This window comes from Chionomys nivalis, chromosome 21 (genome assembly GCF_950005125.1).
Source record: "Chionomys nivalis chromosome 21, mChiNiv1.1, whole genome shotgun sequence".
NCBI lineage: Eukaryota > Metazoa > Chordata > Mammalia > Rodentia > Cricetidae > Chionomys > Chionomys nivalis.
Genome location: NC_080106.1, coordinates 42944735 through 42964442, shown reverse-complemented (window position 1 = coordinate 42964442; position 19708 = coordinate 42944735). Strand labels below are relative to the sequence as shown.

At 44.7% G+C, this 19708-nt stretch overlaps 1 protein-coding gene across 1 annotated transcript in view; it reads left to right on the top strand.

Annotated features, from left to right (window-relative positions):
- Rnf150 (ring finger protein 150) overlaps positions 1-19708 on the top strand; it is a 211656-nt gene that overhangs the window by 139489 nt on the left and 52459 nt on the right. The window contains exons 3-4 of the mRNA XM_057753267.1: positions 3382-3453; positions 6414-6496. Coding sequence (XP_057609250.1) covers positions 3382-3453; positions 6414-6496 — 155 coding nt within the window. The remainder of the gene's footprint in view (positions 1-3381; positions 3454-6413; positions 6497-19708) is intronic.

Sequence of the window (19708 nt, the reverse complement as noted above, 5' to 3'; positions counted from 1 at the left end):
TTCAATGGTTAAGAGCACTGGCTGCTCTTTCAGAGGACCCAGGTTCAATTCCCAGCACCCCCATGGCAGCTCACAACCATCTTCAACCTTAGTTCCAGGGGATCCAATGTCCTCTTTCTGTCCTCTATGAGCACCAGGGACACGCTTGGCACATGTTCAGGCATGTTTACAAGCAAAAGACTCATATATAGAGAATAATTTGAGTAATTTTTAAAAATAAAAATGAAGGCATCCAACATTTCTTTATCTGGTGTTCAAGTGTCTTTTTTAAGCAGACCTGTGGCATTTACTCCTAAGAATAAAAGAATGACGGTTCTCTACCTTTTCCCCCAGTACGTGGTAGTTACTCATCAATACTGAAGGCTTCACTCAACTTTACTACCTTACAGAAAGTATCAGTACAGTTCAGCGGATCTCAACCTGCGAGTTATGACCCCTTTGGGGTCTCCTAAGGCGATCAAAAAACACGGATATATACATTACAATTCATAAAAGCAGCAAAATTACAGTTATGAAGTAGCAATGAAAAGAATGTTATGGTTTGGGGTCAGCACATGAGGAGATGCATTAAAGGATTTCAGCGTTCCGAAGATCCACTGCTGGGGTTCCTCTGTGAGGCTGAGATCCACCCATGCAGTTCCCCTGTGAGGCTGAGATCCACCCACGCGGTTCCTCTGCGAGGCTGAGATCCACCCACGCAGTTCCTCTGTGAGGCTGAGATCCACCCACGTGACTCCTCAGTGAGGCTGAGATCCACCCATGCAGTTCCTCTGTGAGGCTGAGATCCACCCACGTGACTCCTCAGTGAGGCTGAGATCCACTCACGCAGCTCCTCTGTGAGGCTGAGATCCACCCACGTGACTCCTCAGTGAGGCTGAGATCCACCCACGCGGCTCCTCTGTGAGGCTGAGATCCACCCACGCGACTCCTCAGTGAGGCTGAGATCCACCCACACGACTCCTCAGTGAGGCTGAGATCCACCCACGCGGCTCCTCTGTGAGGCTGAGATCCACCCACGCGGTTCCTTTGTATTTCCCCATTTCCAGGTTAAATTTCTCAGGTTATTTCCATGCTTTAAAAACATCTATTGTTTGAATGTTTTATTTATTCGTTTTAATGGAAATTCTTCTATGTGATAAGCTACAGAGATTAGAGATTTGGAAAATTATAGTTCAGTACCATTTTTTCAAAGCCCAGATCTGTATTTAACAGGAAATATAATTAAAAATATGCGCTAGGCAGGCTGGTACATGACTCCAGTCCAGTCCCGGCACTTAGGAAACTGGGTGGATTTTTGAGTTCAGTATCAACCAAGGCTACGTAGGAAGACCTTGTCTCCTAAAGCAAGAGAACGAAATAAAAATTTGTGTGTGCATGTGTGTGTGTGTGTGTGTGTGTTAAGGTATTGGATGCTAATTAATATCTTTAGGAATAGACAAAATATCCTTGAGGAGAATTAAATAACTTGGAGAAATGCTCAATTTCTGCTTATTTAAATGCAATAGAAGTGATTTATACCGACCTAATAGGCTCCAGTTTCTAGCCAACAGGTCAGTTGGCTAGTGTCTTGATGACTAGATGGGGCACTGGAGGGCTGCCTAGCTGTGTTGTGGTGTATTTTTCCCAGCTCTGAAACTGCAGGGCTTTTGGAGGGTCTACCTTTCTCATGGGGCTGTAGGAAGGTAAAGGAAAGAAGACTTCAGCGGGTGCCTGGACATTGTAGGTTTCCGTGATGCGGTGGTTTGAATTAGATGTGTTGTTAGGAGGGGCTTAGGGGCTGCGGCCTTATTGGGAGAAATATGTCAGTGAACGCAGACTCTGGGAGGTGAAGGCCTTACACCATTCTTTGTGTGACCTCTCTGCTTCCCACGCAGCCGCCATGCCTGCCAACTGCCAGGGATGCTCTCCATGATGGCGACCGTCTCTTGTCCCTCTGGAACCACAAGTCCAAATAAACATTTCCTTCTATAAGTTGCCTTGGTCATGGTGTTCCATCACAGCAATAGAGAAGTGACTAAGACAGTCGGTCTGTCCAGTATTCTTAGGAGAAAAGTATGGGCATATGGCCCAAGCCTAGAGAGCTCGCTTAACATGCCCGAGGCCCTAGGTTCAAACCCAACACAAGAAAAATAAAGCCAATTTGAATTTTAAGAAGTTATGACACATAAAAGAAAACTGAACATTGTTATTGTTAGTACTCTTGTTATCATTGTCTGAACAAAAACTAACCCCCTACTGCTTTGAACCCTTCAAATACTTTCCACTGCTACAGATGCATCTGTTGAAGGCCAGAATATGCATGATAAGCATGAGGCAAAAACACATGGGAAGCTTGCAAGCACACACAGAAATCCCATTGTCTCTCAACAGATGAAGTTTCATTCCCGCGCCCGTCTCCTCATTGCAGGACTCATTAGGGTGGCAATTTTCCCTATGCAAAATTGGGGCATGATGTATTCTTTCTCAACACGGTTGATAGCGGTTCCCCAGTTATGTGATTTGTGATCACCTGCTAACCTAAAGACAAAATTCTGTGGTGTGTATGCATGCGCGCGTGTGTGTGTGTGTGTATTAAATGTGTCCATATGGGTGTATGCACATTTGTGCTTGTGTGTGAACACTCATATAACAGCTCAAATGCATATAGAGACCAGTGGCAGATGTACCTTTCTCTGTCGATCTCTGTCTTTTGAGACAAAGACCCTTCACTGGACCTGATGCTTACTGATTGGCTAGGCTGTCCAGAGCACTCCAGAGATGCACCTGTCTCCACTCTCCAGCTCTGGGGTTACACACTTGGGGTGCCACAGTAGCTCTTCCTGGGGTCCTGGGACTCTGAACTCAGAACCTCGTGCTTATGTGACAAGATCGTTACCTACTGAGCCAGCTCCTTGCTCTCTGCATAGTGCACTCAGATGCACATGTAAGGGAGAAGGTGACAGGGTAGTCGCTGCAGACTGAGTGTCAAAATGAGCAAATTAAAAGACACAGCAAATAAAGGTGTCGGTAGTGGAAAAGAGATTACACACTGGCCAGCTACTCCAACAAGTTAGGAAAGACTTCAGGTTTGCTAGCTGCCAGTCTGTACAGATATACACAGAAGCTGGGAAGTTTCTATTTCCATGCTAACTCTGCGTTGTGTGAGCGTGAGCCCAACACTAGGAATAAGGGACTCTCTCCAACATGGTTGTTTTCATGGACCTTGAGTCCTAGATCCACTCTCTGCAAATGCCCAGGCCTATGTCTTCCGCCCATCATCCTTAACATTCATGATGTGTGTGTGTGATTTTAGAGAGAGCCGCTCTGGTTTATGAAATGCCATTAGAAAGTATGAGGGAATCACACATCTTTATTATTAACCAACAGCTTTTGTTTTTTCAGCGCCGACTGGGAGATGCAGCAAAGAAAGCCATCAGCAAGCTCCAGGTCAGGACCATCAGGAAGGGCGACAAGGTGAGAACCTCTTTTCCTTGGGTGAGGACCTAGTCAGTGAAACTCTCGTCTCTTTTGACAGCCCAAGGAGAAGAGAGAACATAAAAAAGGAGAAAGATGTAAATCTGTGTGTCTATACATTTCTTGAACTTAGAATGCTTTTATTAAACATATTAAGTGTTTGTAGAACATGCACAATTTATTTCAATAATTAAGTGTTTTAATAATTGTTTTTAAGTAATTTATTTTTTAATAATTAAGTGTTTTAATAATTAAGTGTTTTAATAATTAAGTGTTTTTAATAATTAAGTGTTTAAGAATTAAGCGTTTGTAAAATACATGCAATTTATTAGCAACCAAGCATGAGAAAATTTGAAGTTCAGCAAGCAACAATAGCCAAGCTGTTCAGTCAGCATCAGTGCCCATCAACAAATGAATGGATACAGTAAACGTGATGTGTGCACACAGTGCAGAATTGTTGAGGCATTAAGAAGAATGAAATTATGTCATCTGAAGGATAATAAATGGAACTAGATATTATCATGTTAAACAAAATAGGCCAGGTGCAGAAAGATGATATACCACATTTTCTTTCATATACAGAGTCTAGAATTCACAACAGGACTTAGGAAGCAGAAGGCTTCCCTACTTTAGAGAAAGAAGAAGAAAGGTGGAAAGAGTGGGAGGATAGGAGAGGTTAGTGGGAGGTGACACACACGTGTGGAAGTGTCACTGTGAGAGTGGAGGAGTGTGATACACGTGTGAAAGTGTCACAGTGAGACAGTGGAGGAGTTGACACACATGTGTAAAAGTGTCAGTGAGAGTGGAGGAGTGTGACACACACGTGTGAAAGTGTCAGTGAGACAGTGGAGGAGTGTGACTCGTGTGTAAATGTCACAGTGAGACAGTGAGGAGTTTGACACACATACGTGTAAGTGTCACAGTGAGACAGTGGAGGAGTGTGACACACACATGAAAGTGTCACAGTGAGACAGTGGAGGAGTGTGACACACACGTGTGAAAATATCACAGTAGACCATAGAGGATTTGACACACACGTGAAAGTGTCACGGTGAGACAGTGGAGGAGTGTGACACATACGTGTGAAAGTGTCACAGTGAGACAGTGGAGGAGTTGACACACACGTGTGTAAGTGTCACAGTGAGACAGTGGAGGAGTGTGACACACACGTGTGAAAGTGTCACAGTAAGACCATGGAGGATTGTGACACACACATGAAGGTGTCACAGTGAGACAGTGGAGGGGTGTGACACACACGTGTGTCACAGTGAGACAGTGGAGTGTGGCACACGTGTGTAAGTGTCACAGTGAGACAGTGGAGTATGGCACACGTGTGAAAGTGTCACAGTGAGACAGTGGAGGAGTGTGACACGAGTGTGAAAGTGTCGCAGTGAAACCAGCATTGCATACACGAAATATGTGCTTTAAAAGGTGTGCAAGAAGCTCACACCTTTAATCCCAGCAGTCAGGAAGCAGAGGCCGGTGCCATGGCCTTCTGTTCATAGGGAGCTCCAGACTAGCAGGGCTACATAGACCCTGTCTCAGTAAAACATAAACCACAGGGAAACATTCCACGTCTGGGGGAGACAGTCCACAAAAGTGTTCCTTGAAGCATGTGACAAAAACTGGTCTTAAATTTAGATCTAGCAGCCAACACAAGAAGAAAAGCAGCAAACCAAAGGCCGTTATTTCCATCAGTCTCCGCTTACCTTAATCCAAGTGATGTACACAATAAAAGCTGATAGTTGCTCTTGTATGACCCCAGGGACGTTTTCCCAAAAGTCCTTGGAAAGAGGCTGAGTTTATACACTGAGTGTGCTGTTCGTGTAAGCTTAGAGTATGAATATACAAATGAGCTCTAGGGCTCAGAACCCACCAGCCTCCCTCACTGCAGAAGGGTGGCCAGACTCCAAAGGCCCTGATACACCTCCAGGAAATAGGAAAAGGCAGCACCTCCCAAGCGCACAGACTCTAAGGGCACCCAACAGCCTGTTGTTTAGAACAGTGGGTTGCAAGCCAGCATGCGGGTGAGCATCCCCTGGAGACTTAGTAACGGCCTCGCGTTCACTAGCTCAGCAGGTGCTGTCTCGGCTCTGAATAACTGATTTTTTACCCCACAAGTTCTTTGCTATCAGTTTAAACAATACGAGAATGCTTTTGAGACCAACAAAAGAAAATTCATTTAGAAGGATAACCAGGGCGTTGGGAAGATGGTCGAGTTGGTAAAATGTGTATGCTAACTGAGTTTGGTCCCCAACACTCACAGAAGAGTCAAATGTGGTGACGCTTGCTTGTGGAGATAGAGGCTGGAGGATTCCTGGGGCTCGCTGACCTAGTCAAGCCTAGCCAAGCAGGGGAGCTCCAGGAGTAGTGAGAGAGTCTGTCTCAATAGTCATCATCATTATTATTATGATGATGACGAGAGCAACGCTGATGCACACGCGTGTGCCCTCACATGAGCACACACACAAACCAGATTTAGAGGTGGCATTAATTTTCATCGGTATCTTCCCCCACTCAACTAGAGAGTAAAACGTGCGAGCATGATGCTGTAAGTAAAGTAGACCATGAGGTGCCTCTTTTAGGTTTGTATGCAGAGAAAAAAGAAAGAAACTCCATTTGTGTATTCCACACTTTAGATTCCAGGGGGCTGAGTGCGTTATACATCTTTCGGATGAACACCATTCCTCACCCTTGGGGCTTCGGTGTCACCTATAACTGTCATCTGCAGAATTTTAGGAACAGCGTGTGGGAATGGCGCTTCCCTCACCAAAGCTCTCGGAATGGAAACAGCCCGTGAAGGCTGGGAGGGGTGGAAACTAAGCCGGCTGGTGAATTATTGATTACGAAACTCGGTAATGTTGCTGAGAGGCTGGCTATGAGCGAGCTCGCCTTTGGTTTATGGCAGTGTTTGCTCAGGATGGAAGCTAAGGTTAGTCTTTCTGTTTCTTCTGTTGCAGGAAACAGAGTCTGATTTTGATAACTGCGCAGTGTGCATCGAAGGGTACAAGCCCAACGATGTGGTCAGGATCCTGCCCTGCCGGTGAGTGGTGCGGCTGCCTGCTCTGGCGCAGAGGGGCAGAACCTCTGGGCCGGCATCGCAAGCAGTATCAGTCCTGGAAAACACGCCCCCACATGAAAGAGGACGCCTTTCTTACCACCCCTCACTGCATGAAAGGCAGGCCTGACGAGACAGAATGAACGCAGGCTGTGTGTGTGTGAGTGAGGCGGCGCCGCGGTGATGCTCGGTGATGCTCAGTGATGCTCAGCATCACTCAGCATCGCTTCTGACTTTTACCAGCGCTACTTTAACCGAAATAGCAAACTCTAAAAAACGATTCTGTGGACGGTCAGAACACATTGAGCAATCTGAACAACAGGTAGCAGGGAGCCTGGAGCGGTTCCATTCCCCTTGCCTTTTACCAATGGGAAGGGAATGGGTCAAATTCCCACAGAATTCTAGAATCTTAAGGAACATTCTACCATGCAGACTTGGGGAAACTTCCTCAAAGGATGCTCTAATCACTTTAATTTTTCTCCCTAAGTATAAGTCACTGTTACGTATCTGACATTTTCTTTGAACATCCCGATTAAATCAAGTAAGCCAGAGTTGCATAAGAGCCTTAGCCTTCATAGAGAATCCCTTTTTAGTTGCATCTATGCAAGGGTCCTAAAAATAAATTGTAAATTGCCTCGATGAAAGGTGCTTCCTGTAGGGAAAATGGCTTGAAATATTCTTGAGTTTAAAAGCATATTAAGCAGAAAAGGGTATAACTCAAAGATAGCCACAATCTATTGCTTTCCCCAGACAATACGAATTTAAAACTATTTGTTAGAAATAGAAATGGAATAAGATAGTATTCGGGGGTGTGGTGTAATAATCTCAAGATGACAAAGAAGTGATGGGAAAACAAATCAAAAGTCTGACTGCTAGCTAGAACTCAGCAGCTCAAGGGTCTTCCTTGAGACGCTCACAGTTGGCCGTTAGCAGTCCGGGAGTAGGTGTGGTTCAATTGTCTCACTTCATATGTGTCCGACTGGCCCTAAAGTGGATCCACAGATGGGGGCACGCCAACACTCAGCAGTTTGCTGTGTGTGAGCACACTCACTCCGAATACGTTTTTAATGCATTTATTTACTTATTTGGGGATGGCACACAAGCCACAGCTTGAATGTGGGAGGGAGAGGCTAGTTTGTGGGAGTCGGCTCTCTCTTTCTATTCTGGTCATCAGGCAGGAAGGCAATCACCTTCCCCACTGAGCTGTCTCCCTGACCTGTAATTACACTCTTTCTAGACATCATACAGTGTGTATGCAGTGACTTCCAGAAGCCTTTCTGGAAACAGGAGCATGCAGACGACAGGGATGCCCTCTGCCTGCATCTTCTCTAAAGGGTTTAAACCTTCAGCTTTAGAAGCAGCCAGGTGTTTCGCTTTCTCTTCTTTTCTTTTAATTTTATTTGTATTTTATGTATGAATGCTATGCAGGTACATCTGCAGGCCAGAAGAGGGCGTCAGATCCTATTACAGATGGTTGTGAGCCACCATGTGGATGCTGGGAATTGAACTCAGGACCTCTGGAAGAACAGCCAGTGCTCTATAACTGCTGAGCCATCTCTCCAGTCCTTGCTTTCTCTTCTTCTTACGGTTCCTACTAATGCATACAACATGGCCAATTAAACATCTGCTTTTTACTGACACTCCATTGTAATGACCAAGATCTGTTTTCAAAAGTTGTACGTACCACCTCGTCAGCTCTTCAGCTCATACTGTATAAGACAATTTACTCATCTGAAACTTTATTATAACCAATTGTGGATTTACCTGTAATTGCTGGAGGCTTGAAATTGCACAATTAAGGTGTGATTTCCCATAGACTGTTTCAGTGTCTGCTTATGACAAGTTACATTTCTTTAACAATATCCAATTTTTTCCTATTAATGCAGATCTCCTTTATAATATGGTTGTTTTGAAATATTAGTCAAGAAAATTAGTATTTTATTTCATAACATAAAAAACCTTTTAGAAGCTCAGTTTTATTGTTATTGACCTCACCCTAGGCTTCTCAGTTTGGCTTCAGGTTCCTCCTTTTCTATAGCACACATTGATTTTTCCCAATATATGTGTTAATTCTTTGAGAATTTCATATATGCATGCAACGTGCTTTGATCGTAGTCACCTTCCAGAGCTCACCGACCCGTCCGGATGTCTCCCTCCTTCCCAGCTTCATGTCCTCTTCTTCTTTTTCCTCATAACTCACCAAGTCCAGCTTATACTGTCCATATATTCATGAGTGTGGGGCCATCCACTGGAACACCATTGACCTACTAAGGACCAAACCCTTAAAGAAAACGGACTGTCCTTTCTCCAGAAGTCACCAGCTTTCCACAGCCCATCTTTTAGAGGTGGTGCTCCTGAGCCCCTCCCATCCATGTAGACTGTTGACTGGCTTGCTCTTGTGTGGTCTTGTACAGACAATGACAGCTGGAATTCATGAGTACAGACAGTCAAATCCACTCCTTTCTTCTCTGACCCCTTACAGCCTTTCCCCCTGCCTTCCGTGATTGTCCCTCAGCCTTGGGAGGAGGGGTCACACTCTAGTCCTTTACTCTTCAAGATCCTCACTCTCTATCACTATTTTCTTATTGTAGATCCTGCTTCAACTGACAGGGCACACCAAGCATTTCCCACCATGAGCTATAGCTAATTACTGTTTGATCTTACACTAATCGCACATATGCACTCTCTGACTAGCTCATATGTCTTTTTCCATGGTGGTTTCAAGATCAAGGTACATTTATGGCCATTGCTGACTTCATGCAGGCAGTGTGCACTAATGGATGCTATCAAACAGACATGATAGCATCTGCTTCTTTGCTCGGTCATTCCGAGGTATTATGAAACCTTCACTTCTGAGAGCGCCCTAGACTCTATTTCTTAGTATTTCCAGGCTGGTTCGTTCTTGGAATTGATTGTATCTCCTTGGGGTAAAAGCTATTTCAGAAATTATCCCCATGAATAGTATATGTATCTTCTTTAATATGTTCTGTGGCCTCCTAATCCCTGAATAGCATCTACATCTTTACTGTTTAGGTACCTTTCCATTGTCCACGTATACACTTAGACCATGATGGTTTGAAAATTGTTCTATTGTTTTCTCTCTCTGAGAACTCTACGTGAATTGCAATGAATGAGTAAAGCCTTCCCTTCTCATCTGTCATCATGGTAATTATTACAGTGAAGTCATGCACATGTACTCCAGCCCTTCCTTTCTCCTCTCTCTTTCTTCATCCTCTTCCTCCTTAACACATGAACACAGGCTGCATTGATGTGAGCCTGGACCTGTGCCCACAGTGTGAGGGACAGACAGGCAGTGGCATGTACAGCCAGTTGGTGACAGGATGTTCTAACTCTTGAGACTTGGATTTGATTCTAATGTACCACTCTGGCATTTTCCAGGAAACGTGGGTTTGCTCTGTGCTAAACATCAAGACGTGCCTGTTGCTGTGTCTTGGTGTGGGCTTGTAACTTGGCCTAGAGCTTGTGGTTATGATTCCTTGCCACAGAACCTATCTTCCTGAAGCGGCATATTGATCTTTACTGTCTTCTCCTGTTCAAAGAATGGGTAGCGCTCTCTGCTTCTTTTAACCTAGAGCTTCCTGACTTGTTTATCAATGGTTGTTCCTTCCATCCTACCTAACTGTTCAAGTTCAAAGACACAAAATCTCAAGAAGAATGTGGATTCCTTATGTGAGTCAGAAGCCCACATCTGCCACATGTAAAATGCAAAACAATATGTTTTTATTGCCTATGTCCCTGTAAAATTCTTTCCTATCTATAGTTCATCGCTATTTGGTGGGGGGATTGTTGTGTTTTCCTTAAGTCCAGCAGGCTCCTCCATAGCTGGGGACAACTTCAAGAGTACCCTGATAATAAGCGGGTCTTGTGATGAGCTTTGCAGTGCACAAGCATCTCTTTCAGAACAACAAATATCTTAGAGTAAGGACAGTAGGAGGGACCACACATGGAAGGGTGAATGGTGTGACCTCGTGGGAAGCAGGAGTTTCAGTGGATAACCAGGATACAGCATGACATGGGCACTCGCAATGACAAATGTCTGCAGATACAATGGAGCTAATATCGGGCACAGTGATTGGGAAAGGCTTTTCAATCAATTAATAAATAAATAGAAACAGGAGAAAAAGAAAAAGGCTTATTTTTCCTTTTTAAGCATTTATTTTGCTATATTTTATGTATATGAGTGTCTTGCCTGCATGTGTCTGTATATCATATTCATGAAGTGCCCACAGGAGGCAGAAGAGGGTGTCAGACCCCTGGAATTGGAGTTATGGACAGTTGTTAGCTCCCATGGGGTGCTGGGAACCAAACCTGGGCCCTCTGCAAGAGCAGCCAGTGCTGTTACACGAATCCATTTCTCCAGCCCCACTATCTCTTCATACTTAAAAAAATTTTTTTTGCTAAATTTACATACCAACTATAGTTTCCCCTCCCTCCTTTCCTCCAGTTCTTGCCCTTCACCTCCTTTCTACCTCCCCATCCACTCCCCAGAAAGGGCAAAGCCTCCCATAGGGAGTCAACAAAGCCTGGCACATTGAGGCAGGACCAAGCTCCTCTCCCACCGCATCAAGACTGAGCAAGGCATCCCTTCACAGGGAATGGGTTCCAGACAACTCTTCATACTTCTAAGTCAGGTTTGGTTTATCCCGCATCCCTTCATTATAGAAATGTTTTACAACATAAAATATTTAAATATCTGCTTATCTCCCTCATGCAGGTAACCACCACTGTCATCTTCATGTTTCTTCCCTTTGCTTTCTCATCTTCATTTTTGCAAGTTTGAAATACTGTTGTCGACATTCAATATCCTATTCTTCTTCCTTACCTTTGTAAGAACTTTCCAGAAAGAACATTGTTATTTGTGGCTTGTTTTGACCTTCCTTTGGACTCTGAAGCAATAGCCAGATGTTATCAAGCTCTTACTTGCATAAATCACCCAAAAAACCTTGGGGTGTCAAGGTTTCCGTAGAAAGAAACTTCACTTCCAAAGTCTGTCATAGCCCAGCCAAAATTTTCCACTGAGGTAAACCATGTAGGCACCCCACTTCTCTTAAGTTTAATTCTTGGTAATCCACTGGAGGAGATGCTCTCATTGACATTCCACCCCCACAGGAGACGTCAAAAGGCAGTTTCTCATCCACGGATGCTTTTGTCTAAAAGCTGGCTTATTATCATCAGAGCTTGATTGCTAAATAAACCCACTCAAACTCAAGTTATCTTTGGGGGGAGCATTCTCCGACATTCACCTTTTCTCCAAATAATTTTCTGCACTATAGTTTGTAACTATACCATGTCCCCTGGAGAGCCCTAAGCAGCAGCCCCTGGTTGGTAGAGGTCTTTCTACCGAGCAGGGGAAGGAAGATGGAGAAAATCAGAAACTACTGCAGGCAGAAAGTGTGCTTCTGCAGATCGATGTCCCAGTGCTGCGGCTAATTGCCAGAGGTGGGAGAGTGGTGGCTGCGTGCGCAGAGAGCCCTGCTCCTGCACTGTGCCTGCAGGACCCCAGCTTTGGGGCTTCTGAAGCTTCTTGTTCAGATAGATATCAGTTTCCCCCAGACAAGGTCATCTAAGGTGAAATAATCCTGAGATACATTTCTGGGCTTGTTTGGAAAGCCTTTGTTCCACGGCTCCTACCTTTGGGTCATCTTCTGGTGTATAGTCGAGTGGTGCTAAATTCACTCACACAATCGCAGAGCCATCGCCACCACCCACTGGCGGAATCACGTCTTCCACTGCCCTGAAACCCTGGGCCTCTGAAGGGCAGCTGTCACTCATAAGAGGACGACCCCACCAGTCCAGAAGCTTTTGTGTGTTTTAGATATTTGATTTGACATTTTTAGCTTTTGCCACATAAAACCTTTTGACAACATTTAAAACTCATATTGTGTAGTCACACACCTTAATCTATTTGCTTATTTGGGACAATCAAGCTTTTCCCACGTAGGTCTTCATCTGCTGCTTTCAAAAGGCTGTGATAAATAACACTTTATTAATATTTGATGGTATTTTCTACTTTGTTAAAATCATGACTCAAATTGATTAGTTACACTCCCTAACATTGGACTGAAAGAGTTTCCTGACCAGTCAGAGCTAAGAGCATTCCAAGAGAGGACACCTAGTTACCTGGATCTATTAGCGTGTAATTCCCATGTCAGGGATTGGGTGGGGAAGGAGGTTCCTAGGTCATTCAAGACCTGAATTAGTTTGTCCCTGTGTGCTGGAACCTGGTGGGTCAGGAGGTGCAGTTCACACACAGACCACCGGCCCAGGCCTTGGGTGTGACAAAGGCATGTGGCTGGACTCAGGGACTAGTTATAGGATGTGGCTGGACTCAGGGACTAGTTATAGAATGTGGCTGGACTCAGGGACTAGTTATAGGATGTGGCTGGACTCAGGGACTAGTTATAGGATGTGGCTGGACTCAGGGACTAGTTATAGAATGTGGCTGGACTCAGGGACTAGTTATAGAATGTGGCTGGACTCAGGGACTAGTTATAGGATGTGGCTGGACTCAGGGACTAGTTATAGGATGTGGCTGGACTCAGGGACTAGTTATAGAATGTGGCTGGACTCAGGGACTAGTTATAGGATGTGGCTGGACTCAGGGACTAGTTATAGAATGTGGCTGGACTCAGGGACTAGTTATAGAATGTGGCTGGACTCAGGGACTAGTTATAGGATGTGGCTGCAGAGAGATGGAATCCCTCAGAGGTCTGAAGCAGGGTGTTGGCATGGGGCAGGAGGGGTAGATGGTGGGGGTGGGCTAATCTAGAAAAACTAGGAGCTAAACCAGCAAAGCACAGGGGCCTGCTTTTCAGTGTGTTTAATGACCACCATGTCTGCCCTTGTTTGCATTTAAAACATGCTGCGTCTCTTCACTCAAATCTGAATAAAAATCGCAGCATCTCTACACTGTCCCTCAATCATTGTCCCATAAGGACTGGCTCTCAAGGGTGGAATTTATCTTTCTGGGGGCAAGGAGACCTTGACCAGAATGGTTCATCATTTTAATCTTTCATCCATTTTTCCTGTTCGAAAATATCCACCCAACCCGCTGATGTGGCCAAAGATCCTTTGTCAGTGGTTAACGACTGGGTTCTGCATGTTTCTCTTCTTTCTAGGAGGACTGGACTTGGGCGTTGCTTTTTGCATCAGTATTTAGGTCATAGGCTGATCACAGCGTTTCCTTGTTTGTGATTTAAAAGTTGATGTGTAAGTTAGCGCTTTTACAGACACAAGAATGTGACCAACAGTATTGGTGTTCAATGAAATAACATGGAGATTTAATTACAGTGATATTCCATATGCAAAATTAAAATGTGCAATCCCAGCATCCCACATGTAGATGTAAGAGGATTCAGGCCATCAGACCACAGTGTGAGTTTGGACAGTGGCCTGGTGTACCCAAGACACTATCTCGAATATGTTTCAAGGTCAAAACCACAATACGTGGTTCAGGAAGTGCATAGAAGTTAAGAAACAAAGGAAGTTCATATGTATAAGTAGGGTGATGGATGTCCTAACTTACAAAAAAAAATAATAATGCTAAGCCTGATAAGATCTGAAGGGGATAGGCCAGAAGACATGAAATGGGAGCCTTTTTTGAGGGCTCATGAAAAGTCCATGCCTAAATTTGATGTTCCAGTCTCAGAAGAATCTTTGGTAGACTGTTGCTCACATACCACAGGTCTGCAATGGACAAGATGCGCCCTGTCCATGAGCCGGTTGATAACCACCAGCCTTCCTTTCTCAGCTGGGGCCACTGTTGCAGGTTTAGAAAACAGATCTGCTGGCCCCCTCACCTCTCACGTCAGTGTTCCAACAACTCCTATCCCCAAGGAGAGGCAGCCGTTTTCTCCACCCAGAGCAAGGGCTCCAGGGCACACCCTGAGCACAAAGTATGAGAGAAAGAGGAGACAAGTCCATCTGCAAAACTTCCTGACAAGCAGGTATCCTATGAACCAAAGAGTGACCTTCCTGCCTATAGCTTAAACATTTTAATATTGAATTAATAAGATTTACTGAGCTCCTATGGGAGAAAAATATAGTACCTACACCAAAACCTCCTCCTGAATAGGGGCAAACACACATACCATACGGTTGTTCAGCAGATCTCAAACGTTTCCGTGGTTTCTATAGTTGCTTTCTCCAAACTTTCCTGGCTTTATAACCTAACCATTCAAGGTGGAGATGCAGTTTAGCGTGTAAAACAAGTACCACACAAGCAGGAAAATGGAGGTCAGATCCAAAGTTGACATAAAAGTCCAATAGGAATAGTGGCCCACCGTAATTCCAGTCTTCAGAAGGCAGAGACCAGATCTCTAGAGTAAGCCGGCTAGCTGCACCAGGATCTGCAAGCTCTGGGTTCAACTGAGAGACCCCGCCTCAATGACAAAGTGAAGAGCAGCTGAGAAAGACATCCGGGGTCAGACTCAAGCCTCCATGAACACACACTCACACATGTGCCCACACATGAAGACATCTACATGGATGCACATATTACATAGAAATAAATACATAGCAGAGCCCACTCACTCTCCCCTCCCCAAACGCTCATGCTGTTGTCCATGCCTTGAATCCCAAATGACAGTAAAGGGTAACATCAAATCAGACTCTGACATTCAGACACAGACTCCCCTTCTAGGGCAGGAGGGGACTCTCATTTGTGCTATGAGCAGGCACACCATGTATATAGTAACTACTCCATCATGAAAATGTCTAACCTGATGTAAAAGAAGGAACATCCTTTTCATATTTGAAAATTGGAAGAACCACAGTCGAATGATTCAAGCATTCAAAAGAGGCCTACCCTTAACATTTCAAACCCAGGGGCCACACCTCCTGTAAGATGAGCCCAAGTCTTGAGAGTCCACAAGGCCAGGAAGGCCAGTCCTTGTGAGCAAAGGAATGTTACAAAAGACTGCAATGCTGGGGTTTTGGTTAAGAGCCTGTCTCTCAGAAAGCAGGAAACAAGAGAGCAATTTCCAGAGGAGCAGGGACAGCCTGAGCTGAGTTTACCCCACCCTCCCTCGTGCATATTCCTGGTCAGAACAAATATTTTCTATGCTGCTTGGTTTGGAAAAATATCATGGCTAGGACCGTAGAAATGACTCAGCGGTTGAGTGCATACTGTCTTTCAGAGGACCCAAGTTCAGTTCCTAACACCCGTGTCTGGCAGCTCACAACCTTCTCCGAAACCAGCTCTGGGAGTATCCATAGCCCCTGGCTTCCAAGGATACCTACGTCATATGAACGTACCCCCCATACACATACATGTAATTAAAATTAAATCTTTAAAAGACTGATGGTCATTAACTATATCCATCAGATTTGACTTATTCTATCATGCCCTTATTACAAGTTAGATTATAACACATTCTGTTTATGGTCATTTATTTATAGATATCGCATTGCTTACATTTTCATTTATCATTTGTGGTTAGGGCAGGAACCATGTGCAATATGCATTGGCCCTTGGGTGAGATCAGAGGACACAACTTGTCATGGCCCATCCTCTCTTTCTGCCATCTGACCAGCCCAGATGTGATTTGGTTTGGTTTGATCTTTTTTTCTTTTGCTTTGTTTTGTTTTTTTTTTTTTAAAGTAACTTTCAAGAATTCCATGGCTCACTTGGAAAATTCTTGAAAACCAAGAAAAATATTTAAAAACTAACAAAGACAATACCCTCACTCTGGGCACTAACAGTGCTGGGTGTAATCAAGTCTATAACACACTCGCTGCGCCTTGCGTGCATATTTTAAACACTGGGGAGTCAACAATTGCTATAGTTGCAATTCAGTTTCTCAGTTGCCATTCAAAAACGAAGCCTTTCCTTGTAACTTTAGAAATTACTTAAAATCAGTTAGGTGGTAGCAAAGGAGTCCTCGCTTCAGGTTAATTTATGTCCCATCACTCAGGACTTAATTTAATACTTCGTCATTCTGGAATCATAGAATTTGAAGTTCTCAGTTTCGTCAAAGGTTACACTCTTCAAAGTCGACTGACTGGTTCCGGGTGATGCTGAAGTACCTTGAGTTTTCTCAGATTGCTTTCTTGGAAGTTAGTAATGATTGACAGCTCCCTCGCAGCATGGGGGAGGGGTTTCCACTAGTGCCAGCGGGAACCAGGACATCCTACTTCATAAAGCCTCTCTCTCCTCTGGCAGTCAAATACTAAGATAATTTTGGTCCTTGTTTTGCTTTCTTTCTCTGAGGCATTACTCTTCACTAACACAATTTTGTAACTTATATAAGTTGATGTCGATTGGACCATGGTTCCTTGCTGGAAATGTTAGACAAGAAAGGTTCCTGTGATCTAAAATTGATAAACGTGTTAACTAGTTCTAACATTTGGGGGGGGGGGATAAATCATGCTTTTCCTCACCTGAAAACATTTTATTTTTACGGTGCCTTTGATCATTGGGGTTTTAAAGGTTGTGTTACAAAGTCTGCGTGTTTTAACAGTTAGAGAGATGGCTCAGCAGGTAAAACTGTCTCATGAAAACCTAAGTTCGAATCCCCAGCACCACATTAAAATAAGAAAAAAGCTAAGACACAGTAGTGCAGCCCCAGCGCTGGGAAGGACAGAGGCAGGAGTAAACCCCAGGAGCTCAGCAAGTCTAGCCAGCTTCATTGGGAAACCATGTCTCAGACATCAATATTTAAATGTGTACCCAAGGAGAAAGCCTGCATGTGTCTATAAGCAGATTTTCACACAAATGACTGGACCGTGGTTGCTCATAATGTCAGAATATGAAAACAATCACACCTCTAGCTTCAGGAAAACCATCGAACAAATTAGAGGGCATCCACTCACTGGAAGACTACTTAGCATCAGCAGAAGTTGCTGGTGTTCAGCGAGGCACAGAGAAACTGGAGAAACATCATTCTGAGCACAAGATATCCCAGGAAAAATACCTACTTTATGCATGGAGTTAATAAGAAGGAAACCTAGCTTCTGGGGACAGAGGTCAGAATGGAGGTGTGTGCTGACTGTGAACAGGAAAGAACTTTCTGGAGTGACAGAGCAATGTGCCTCTTTATCCAGGTGTTGTGTACATAACACGCTCACACCTGAAAGTCGGTGTGTGTGTAAAAGCCATGACTTCTGCATTACAACTTCATTTAAAATAGTGGAGCCGAATCCATGGATATCACAGAGACTTTCCACATTGGTCAAAATCGCATTACTTCAGGTAGAAACCTGACTGGTGATGTTTTTGAACCATTTTTCTCTGACTACCCTCAGTAAGAGCCAATAATACATATCACTTAATGAGGGGATTGAAGGAAAGAAACACAGAAAAAGGTAGCCAGGCTGGGAGACCTCCGTGTGCTCATTTGTGTCATCTATAGCAGAGCAAGGGCTGACTCAGGGCAGAGATCCTGCCCTGTAGTGACCCCATCACGTATGGCATTCAAGTGTCCTGGTCCCTGGTCACATTAATCAGCCAGACACACAGGACGGCTGCCAACTGGCTGGGCTGCTCCAGCCAAATAATATAATTAGACCAGGGTCAAGTTGTAAGGACAGAGCCTTTCTCTAATTTAGAGTGAGGGCCGTGCATTTCCCTTCTAGCTTGCGTTCGCAAAGTTGTCAGTGTCTCCCACTGCGATTTAAAAGGGTTAGCCTTGAGAAAATCTGATCTGGCTTTGTTTTGCTTTTAGTTTTGTTGGTTTTTCTCCAGCACTATTTAAACCCCATGGGGAGGGGGGCAGAGAGAGAGAGAGAGAGAGAGAGAGAGAGAGAGAGAGAGAGAGAGAGAGAAAGAGAGGAGAGAAGAGGAAACGAGAGATTGATTCACTTACAAACCCCATTCCCATAAGATGACCAGTTATAACTGAGCCTTGGAGAGCTAAGACAACTTGCCTAAGAGTAAAAAGAGAGAAAACCTCCAGTCTAGGAGCATGGCCTCTCGACAGTTCCCTCCGTGTCTAAGATGGAACTGCAAGGGAACTGTGGTACTTCCGTGAAGGGGGAGACCTTGTCTTAGTCATCTGTGTATTCAGCTCCAGCACAGAACAGAATGAAAGGGGGGAGTGACGTAATGAGCACTCTATTTTCAGATTAATCTGGCATCCGTGAGTAGGATGGAGAGAACAGAGAAGGCCTGGCAGCCTGGGGAGCGCTGTAGATGCTGCTGCAGTAATGAAGAAAAATCACAAGATCATCAATGGGGGCCACATTTGAAAAAGAAAGGGAGAGAGGGAGGGAGGGGTCTACAGAGAAACGGAACCAGTGGGAACCACAGAGACGGATGTCAAGAAGAAAGATGGGAGGTTCAAACAAAGAGAAAAGAGATGGGGAGCTTTCGAGGATTTGGATTGCTTGGGTGTAGAGCTGTTGGGTCTGCGGTTGGTCTGCAGGGTGGGCCTTGGGCTGCACACTTTAGGGCAGGAGTCAATGTTTCAGGTTCCAAGGCAGAATAACTTCTCCAAGAAAACGGTTTTACTGAGACCCTTAAAATGCTTGGACAAGACTTACCTAGACCAGAAGACTATCTACCCACATCTTCACAGCAATTCCTGAGCAGTGTTGATTGGGCATCTGGGCAACTTAGCCTTGCTGAGGAGACACATAGTTTTAGAGCAGTGTGAGGACCTCTGGCTCCTGTGGGCACTTGGCTCCAGTTCACCATGCTTGAACAGACAGATTCCCATTTCACAGGTGGTTGAGGACATTAAGAAACCTGTGTAAGTGTTCAGAAGTGCTAACAGTTGGTCCTACTGCCGTCAGGTCTCCCACACATGTGATAGAAAAAAAAAAAGGTGACAGATCCGCTACCCAGGAGTAGACAATGGGACCAAAATGGCTGGCTTCTTCCAGCAGTGACACACAATGGGTTAACAGGTTTAGACAAGAACCTTGCACCCTTAGTATGGATCCTGAACCTGAGGGGATCAGCATTTCCTTGGGAGGACAAGGGAGCAGCTTCATACGGCGTGGGTTTCAGACGGCCTCTCCTAACAGTGGTAGCTATGGAGATCCTCCTTCTTCACAGTGCTGCAGCAAATCTGGCCAGCTTCCAGCACAGGGTGGTCCAGGAGCCATTTTGATTGGACCCCTCATTCTCCAAGAACTTTCTTCTTCTCTCCCCTTCAAGTGTGGGGTGACTGCCACTCAGCTTTCCACGTACCTAAACTCTGGTCAGTCTTCTATTGGGAACCTCACCCCAAACTC